At 33.0% G+C, this 9,705-nt stretch overlaps 1 protein-coding gene across 1 annotated transcript in view; it reads right to left on the minus strand.

The window, feature by feature from the left end:
- The window catches only part of LOC137657498 (glutamate receptor 2-like), a 40,076-nt gene extending 32,116 nt beyond the window's left edge, over window positions 1–7,960 (minus strand). Inside the window, exons 1-3 of the mRNA XM_068391836.1 lie at window positions 7,862–7,960; window positions 7,009–7,083; window positions 5,200–5,384 (exon numbers count right to left, since the gene is read on the minus strand). Of these exons, the coding sequence (XP_068247937.1) occupies window positions 5,200–5,384; window positions 7,009–7,083; window positions 7,862–7,960 (359 nt within the window). The remainder of the gene's footprint in view (window positions 1–5,199; window positions 5,385–7,008; window positions 7,084–7,861) is intronic.
- Window positions 7,961–9,705: the final 1,745 nt, after the last annotated feature.

A 9,705-nucleotide genomic window follows, 5' to 3' on the forward strand; every position in this document is an offset into this window, starting at 1 on the left:
ATATATATATATACGGTATATATATATATATATATATATATATATAAAATTCAGCGAAATTTACAACTGTGAAATATCCTCCATCTATTAATAAATAATCTGTTAGGCCATCTTCTGCTTTGTCTCTTTTCATGCCTTTTAATGTGCTTTTTTCTTCCTATACTGTTACTTTAGGTACCGGCTGAGATGTTTCAATATATCTACGGGGAAAGTTATTTCTTATATTGTATTGCATTGTATAGAAATCCTCTTCAATTTTCATCACTGTCTTTCTTTTTATAATTGTATATCCATTTTCATCCGTTAAAGCAAGTATCTTTTAGATACGTTTCCAAGTCTTCTTTTCATCAACTTGATGCTTCTTCCTTTTATTAGTTTTCCTCAATTTTGGTCAGATTGTGTTTCAGAATGTCTTGAGTTTTTAGTTTATTTTTGTTTTGGAATGTTCTGCTAATTCTATTTAATCTCAATCAGATTTTACATTCATATCAAATCTTTCCTTGATCTTCCTTGATCTTGTTCAGAAACCTCTCTCTTGTGCTGATTCTGATACAAATGTTGTTAAATTACTCTTCATTTCGTTTTTATTAGCTTCCACTTTTTCATGTAACTGAGAGTACCCAATTCGTATTGCTAAACTAAACTCATAATATTATTTTCTAATTACAGAAGTGTTTATTTTCTTTCTTAATATTAGTTTTTTTTTCTCCCATTTCTTAGAGCCAAACAAATTTTACTTCTCACAATTCTATGGTCACTTAACTTTAACATTTTTAACACTATGCCATTTTTTGTAAAATTAACTTGTTTTCACTCAGTGAAATTTATATCGTATTCCATCTCTATATAAGGGCTTCTCTATCTCAATCTTTTATCTCCCTCTTTATGATATATTTTATTATTTTTTTTTCGACGAATATGTCTCCTCCGTCATTACTTCTGCCTGCCCCAAATTTCCCTACAGAAGATTCTACTTACTTCTTTTGACCTATTTTGCCATAGAAATCACCAAAAAAAAAAGTAAATAGTCTTATTTTTTTTCAATATATCTCCAGATCTTCCTTAAAAAGAGTTTCTCTTTCTTCCTCTCTTGATGGTGTATACATTTGAATGATCTTCCAATTATACTTTTTTTTATTTAGTTTGACTATCGATTCAGCAATTATATCACTGATACTATAAAATTCTTCTGGGTTATCAGCTAGATTTTCATTTACAAGAAATCCCACTTAACTTTTATAGTAATACAGAAAGATGATTCTACCCTAGACAGGGTCCTGACATGTACTTTGGAGGTTCATTTTCTAAAGTTGGTTTGTTCTAGTTCATATATATATATATATATATATATATATATATATATATATATATATATATATATATATATATATATATATATATATATATATATATATATATATACGGTATATATATATATATATATATATATATATATATATATATATATATATATATATATATATATATATATATATATATATATAAGGTATATATATATATATATATATATATATATATATATATATATATATATATATATATATTATCATTAGCCAAGCTACAACCCCAATTGGAAAAGCAAGATGCTATAAGCCCAAGGGCTCCAAAAAGGAAAAATAGCCCAGTGAGGGAAGGGAATAAGGAAATAAATATATGATGAGACCAAATTAACAATAAATCATTATAAAAACAGTAACAACGTCAACACAGATATGTCATATATAAACTATCAAAATCATCATTGAACAACGGTTTGTCCTTCACTCGGTACCTTAGCACACGAGAAGGGATACGCCTATCAATTATGTTGACGAGATTTTCATTCAAAGGGACAACAGGATCTACACTACTATATAATTGGGACCAATTCAAGCACTAAAGATCGTGCAAAATCCCATTCCAGTCTGTTTGGGATTTCATATAAATTTTACTAGAGTATGATACATCAGGGACAGGCTCTTCAGTCTTCACTACTAATGAAATCAAGGCATGATTAGATGTCCTGACTGGAGAACCAACCTTACAATTTATAATGCCAGGGGGAGTCAGTGTACACGAGGTCCAAGCAATTACCAGACCTGTGAATAGCTTCATTTAGGATTTGCGAATACAAAGGCATTCTAAATGCTTTGACATTTTATTACCAATGCAGCATTATGAAGTCTATCAAATACTTTGGGGTTTTAATCTTCATACCTTATCACTCTAGTTTAAAACCAAAGACATAACAATATTATCAAATAAAACACTAGATAATTGTCTTTTGTAAACTATAAATTAGATGAAATTAAAAGCACAAAAGCCGTTAAAGATTTAGATATATAATTGGAACTGAGAAACAAATGATAGATATAAATCGCCAGTAAAAGAAATTAGGTTTAAAAAACTGATAGCCCTCACTTCATCGATATTGGGAATGAGTTTATAGCAAAGAATAAACATCATTAGTATTTTTTGGCAAATTCATCAAGTAGGATTACCGGTATTTTATTAAAGAATAAAATTATAATTTGTCACATAAAAATCGTCCAAAACTATTATTTGGTTGTTGCCAGAATCTGCTCTCAGGTAGCAGGAAATAGCATCTAGGGGTGTTTCCTCTTCTTAGAAGAATTATTGGGGAAGTCCCCCAGACACCCCACTCTGTTAGTGCCTTCTCAAACTTTAGCCCCCCATCCGATAAAAAAGAAAATGCTCCTACGCCCATGGTACATGCAACAATGCACAATCTATAGAGAACTGATATCTTTAATTGGACTGATGATAAGCTAACAACGTATTTGCTATGGAAATGAATATATTTAGATTAAATTTGGGATTTTAAGTTCTGAGGCTGAGTTTCAACTCCTTGCTTTTAGAATATTTGGATCCGCTTTTTATATTTCTTTAATACACATTATCTGTATTTTACATATAACTACCACAGCCTACAGCCTATAATCAGAAAAAAATAGTATCATTGGAATTAGGAATATTTGATGCATTAGTTAAAAAAAAATGACATGAAGGTATGTTTTAGTAAATGACACACTTCTCCAAATTTGAATTGAATCCTAGTGTTTCTACTTGTCAAAAGATGGCAACACAATACCTTTGTTTTATTCATGTGAATGGTTGTATCTAATTTGAAAAGGACGATAGATTGATATTTATGTAAGAATATGTATGGAAAAGTATAGACTATAATCTGTAGCAATTAAGTAAGCTATTTTTTGGCTATTTCTAAACCAGAATGATGTCGTGGAAGGTTCCAGAATGCAAGGATCAAAGAGTTCTACACACTTTTTCTTTTCATGGCCAATAGATGGCCTTAGCAGAGAGTACCAAATTGCTAATCATATCCATCATCCACTCATTTTAATTTTCATTACCTCATTTCTGTTGCTATTCTGGAACAGATTGGCTATAAAACAGAAGCACGTGAACTTGATGTTTCTTGTTTTTTGGATACAACTTAATTGATAGGAAATTACAACTTTCTCAATAAGTGTCTAGAAATACTTCCTCAGTAAATAATCGTTAGTTCAATTACATTTGGGTGTCAAGGGAGTTGCCAGATATGTCACATGTACTAAAATCGGTGAGACAATCAAGTAATCATACAGTTATTTGATATAATTTTCGATTAAATTGCTATGAAACCAAAACATAATTATTATGTTTCATGCCATAACATGGATTGTTAGTAAAAAGTACGTAAAATAACAATATTGTTACAATCCGCAAGGCATAATAACGTAGACTCTTCTAATACCCCCCATTTGTTGTAGAGAGTTTTACTTTACCGCCAATGGAGGGCATCAGAGGCACCTTGTCTCTCCTAATATAGTCCATTATTTGACGTCACGTGTGTCAGAAAGAATGCTATGATTCAAGATTTAATAATCAATTAATTTATTGAAATACAAAGATGCATCAAATGGAATGCATAAGCATGCTTATGCAACCCCTTACAAGTAAGACAATTTAGGCTAAGTATTATTACCTATTCCATGCAAACTTAGGAAACTTTTTAACAATCTTATCATTAACATTTTTATAAAAAAATAACAAAATATTTGAACAACACTAGTTATATGTCTGTCTCTAAATTCCAAAAGTTCAAAACACTCCAACATTCAATGCTTTAAAGTGTGTGAGAAAGCCTCGCCACACAATTTACAAGACTTGCCATTATCATCAATATATTGCCAACAATAATTGTAACCTAACCTTAGCCTCATATTAAAAGTATCCACTTTTGATAAAACCTTGCTATATGTTTTATGGGTGTTTTCCCTCACAAAAAGGTAGTGCCCCATGCTAGCACTGCCTTCTTCTTGAATCCTAACAGAATTTTCGGATTCCAAAATATTTTGCCTGTACTTTATTCCTTTTTTAATTCTACTTAAACTCATAATGTTCTCAATATCTACCGTAGGTCTTTCCGTAGCCTGTTTACCCAAAAGATCAGCAGATTCATTCAAAGAAATGCCAATATGAGAGGGAACCCAGAAAAAAAAAATCCTCTTTCTTTGTACTGATAAACTAAGTTCTTACAGTGAATAACAACATCATTATCAGTAGGGGTTTCACTGTTTAGGGCAAATAGAGCACTCTGCGAGTCAACAAAAACAAACACATTTTTACCTCTACATACTACCACTCTCAAACCCTCATGAATGGCATACAATTCTGCTGCCGTACAGGAAGTATTATATTCAATTCTTTTGGAAATCATATCATCAATACAAATTTCATTGTCATAATAATCCCTGATGATTACTTTATTATCATTAACAAAACCATCACAATACATATGAATGACATTATTTTTGGGTAAAGAATCTATTTTATTAAAAACAAAAATTTAAATTCCAATGTATTATATTAATTTTTCTTAAAATCCTGTTTAGTGACAGTAATGTTTAATCTACTACATTGCCAAGATTTAGGACGAACTACATTTCCTATTTTGACACAGTACGTCACAACTTCATATTCAAGCAATATTCTATACAGCTTCCTTAAATGACCAATAGGTCTAATTAAGGAACTGCGAAAACCAGACATCATGTCGATGCCAACTTTCAAAACTTTTTCTTCTCTCTTTATACTTCTAACAGTAGCGACTAAAACTATTTCATGAATCCTGTCCGTGACACTTGGAAGGTTCAACTCTAACCTCAATCTCAATACGAGTACTCATTGGACAACCTAGTATAATACGCATGGCTCGATTTTGAATAATTTCTAATTTTTTCAGCTCTTGCTCTGAGTAACATAAGCACAGGAGCTGCATAATCAATAATGGAGCGAATAGTACTAATATACATCATACGTAAAACTGGGATACCTACACCACTGCCTCCGTTAGCCAATACCTGCAAAGGTCTCAATCTTGATATGCAAATATTGCTAACATAATTAAGCTCATCCATGCTCTTATAGAAACCAATATACATGCCAAGATACTTACATGTATTTACCCTTTCCAGTTTTCTTCTAATAAAAGATAACTCATTTTCACTTACCATGCATGACAACCTTACTTTTATTCTCATTAATAACCAGTCACATATCAGAACATAAACCTTGTAGTTGATCTAATGCAATTCTCAGAAACTCGTTGCGGCACTGATTTAAAATGTCATCAGCATAAATAACCACGTCTGTACCCCTAGGAAAACTATGTCTTCCAATTTTGTCCATAAGCACATTAAATAAAGTTGGACTTACAACACGCCCTTTTGGGGTACCTAATTCTAATTCCATTTCTTCAGATTCATGTCCCTGAAACCATACTTTAGCTTTTTTTTTTCATTCAAATAACTGTAAGTCCACCGTAATAGTGATCCCTTAATACCCTTGTTAACTAGCTCTTCAAGAATTACTTCTTTATTTGCTCTGTCAAATGCTCCTTTAAGATCGACAAAAGCCCTGCATTTACCAGCATTATGAAAAAGTACCCGCAAAACACAGTCAGTTGTAATTTTACCTTTTATAAAACCACACATATTATTTGACAACTGATCTCCAATAATAAAAAACAGCCTGTTAAGTATTAGCCTTTCCATCAATTTACATATACAAGACGTCAAAGAAATAGGTCTATAATCCTCATTGCACTTAGGAACAGGAACAATCAAAGCCAATTAACATTTGACAGGCAGCCTGCTGTTTTTATAAGAAAGGTTCATCAAATCCAGCAAAGGGCTATCCTCCATCATGATTAAGCAATTTATTATATTATATGTAACCCCATCCATTCCAGGGGCAGTCGACATCCCTTTTCCAATTCCTAATAATAATTCATCTCTCGTAAAGGGCAAGCAAGTTTAATTTATCACCCCTATCTGCATTTCCACCAACTGCCGTTTCTGTACACGGCGGTCACGCAAACAAGACTGGATGTTACCTGGTAAATTGCTACTACTAGAGGCAGCTGCCCACTTTCTCATTCATTCATTTGCTTTACCTTCAGGATTCGGATGGGCAACAATTTTCTTTTTGACTCCCCTTACTTTATATACTGAATTCCACAAACCACCCAGAGATTTCATGAACGAGATATCCTCTAAAAATTATTAAAATACTTTTCTCTTCCTTCTTTTCGTATCTCAGAGGTGCCTTGAGCAATTTGTATCATAGTTTTCCTACTACGCCTAGCACTTGGATTCAAACTCCATTTTCTTTGAACTTTCGTGAAAACTTTATTCCAGCCTCGAACTATTTTGTCATTCAAATACATGGATTTCTTATTGAAAATGTTACTAATGTTGTTTTCAGGCTTATATAATCGCTGTATCTAAAACATCAAAGAAATCATCCAAAAATTTATTTTCACCATTTGCATGTCCATTTATACACATATTCCTTATACCATTTATCAACTTTAAACATAAATTCAAACTTTTCATCATCTTAAATTCTTAATCTTTTACGCTTAAGGCAGAATGCTACCCGCTGAATGGCCAAACTCGTCTCAAGAGCAAAATGATCACTTACCAAATCACCAACAACGGAAGCAACAGCTTCATACTCCGCCATATTAAAATAGAAGTACATAATCAATTCTCCCTCCTATCATGTGAGTGGGTTCTTTATTACGTAATACACAGACATTATCAAGTGAGTTGAGAATACTATCTAAAACAACACCATTTCTATTCGGACTCCCAAAGTTTTCTAAGCTTCGATGACGAGCATTGAGATCACCCATTAATAAACATTTTTGATCAAATACATACGAGGGAAATTTTCAAGTGAAAGTCTATCAATATGAATATAGACGGTAATGATATATATATATATATATATATATATATATATATATATATATATATATATATATATATATATATATATATATATATATATATACATGTATATATATATATATATATATATATATATATATATATATATATATATATATATATATATATATATATATATATATATATATATATATATATATATATATAAATATATATATATATATATATATATATATATATATATATATATATATATATATATATATATATAACAATTGTCAACATATAATTTGAGAACCAAAAGTTCAGTACCATCAACAAAACGAGATTCACATAATGTTGCAGGAATGCTATTCTTAAGAAATGTAGTTGAACCTCCAATATCATTTTCTTGGTTGGCTGGCAATTCAAAACTTTGGTATCCCGGCAGTTTAAAGCCAAACCCATTAACACCAACCTCTTGCAAAGTAACTACGTCATAATTATAAGACAAAACACGAGCATGAATATCAGTCGCCATTTTATGAAGACTTTATATTTCAATATAACAACTTAGATTAGATACCTCCATTTTTGTTTACCTGTTCTCTAAACCTTTTGGCATATCCAAAGACATCACTTCCCAGCTTATCATTTGGAGCTAATATACAAGTCAATACAGCATCTAATATATTTGTCATCTGTATATGACCACTAAAAACAACAACCTCAGAATTGACGATCAATCACTGAAATATGCTTTCCATTACTAGGGTATTCAGGTTTTTGAGAAATCGATTCATGAGCGTGCACCTCAACTTCACTTCGACCAAGTGATCATTCCTTCTCTAGCTTTACCTTAGAATCCGATTTATATTTAGATGTGACATCTTGAATGTTGCAAACTTTATTAACCTGACTCTGCATTGTCAGAATCAAATTCTTTAGTTGTTCTACTTCAATGCGAAGAGCAGCTATTGCTTCACTATTTTTTCTTTCCAAATCAGAAGAATTTTTAGTCCTTTGCTCCCAAACATTGACCACACGACCACATTGGTCATTCAAAGTCTGATCAGAGATAAATTTTGTTGGGATTCTTGCGGTGTTCTTCAACGAATCATCTCGTCTGGCTACACTAACAACAGGTCTTTTCTTGCTCAAACGAGAATTTGGATTATGCTCCCCTCTGCAGTTGCAACACTTGGGGGTGATTTTAATGTTTTCTTTAATCTTTTGGACACATTCTCGAGAGTCATGCAACTTGCTGCAGTACCTACATCGACTATCATGCTGGCATTTGTATGCCCTCTTCCCCCACCTGCTGAACTTAAAACAAAGTGGCTCTTGTTCTTCATTGTTGTTGTTGTTGAAGATTGCCTAGCCCTGTTTACCAGACACAGGCTCTTGCATTTATGCAGCCCATAGGTGTTTTGGTAGGATTTATTTGGATAGGTTGTTGGGATGGGGGATATTCTGCAACTTTTATTTTAGGATATTGGGATAGGTTTTGGGTTGTGATGGGTTGTTTTGAGAAGGAAGTAGGTGACTGTGGGAAGGGGATACCTTCCCAAGACCCACTGGCTCCAGTCTTAGTTAGAGAAAAAGAGTTATAGTAGTAAGTCCCGATAAACAGGAGAGCTCGGGAAGGAGTTGTAAAGTTTTAGTTGGAGATATTGGTATAGGTGAAGTAAAAAAAGCTTCATAGTGGTTTAAGCTTAAGTTGTGAGGTAGAGGGATAGTGTGAGATTTCAGCTGAGTAAGAGAGAGCTGAAAAGAGGGAGTTGTAGCAGCTTGAGTAGTAGAGATAGGATGGAATAAAAAAATCCTGTGCCTGTAAATCTAGAAAAAAAGTAAAAATAAAGAGTTACTTATGATTTAATTTATTGAGACTTCTATCAAAGGTGGTTGGGAGGGATACCCGACCTAAGAAGAGAGAGATTGAAGGTGAAAAGATGCTGGATACCAAAAAGACCGCCAACAGCTCTGCTCTCATCTTCAACGTTGAAAAAAGGACGGGAAGGCAAAACTGTCTCCTTATATGGAGTATGAGTTGTTGCCCTCAGCTGCCAGCACCCGTTCTGATTCCAGCAGGGGAGACTAGCTGAGAGGAGAGAAAGAAATGTTGGAAGCCAAAAAGACCGCCGACGACTCCGACCCCATTCTCAAAGCCGAAAACAGGACAGGAAGACAAAACTGTCTCCTCATAAGGAGTACGAGTTGTTGCCCTCAGCCACCGACAATCGTTCTGCTCCTAACATAGAAAGTGAAGGGGGGTATAAGAAGGTTTTTTTTCAATTGCCGCTTAGATTGCCGATTGGCGTTGTTGCAACGTTATCTTGGTGGAGGGTAGCTGCGGAGAAAGTCTGAGAAGGTATTATGATTGTCGATTATGTGTTTGAAAATTGCTGTTGCAGTTGCAGGATTGTTGGGGTTATGATCCTGCCGA

The sequence above is a fragment of the Palaemon carinicauda genome, chromosome 18, assembly GCF_036898095.1.
Source record: "Palaemon carinicauda isolate YSFRI2023 chromosome 18, ASM3689809v2, whole genome shotgun sequence".
NCBI classification, from domain to species: Eukaryota; Metazoa; Arthropoda; class Malacostraca; order Decapoda; family Palaemonidae; genus Palaemon; species Palaemon carinicauda.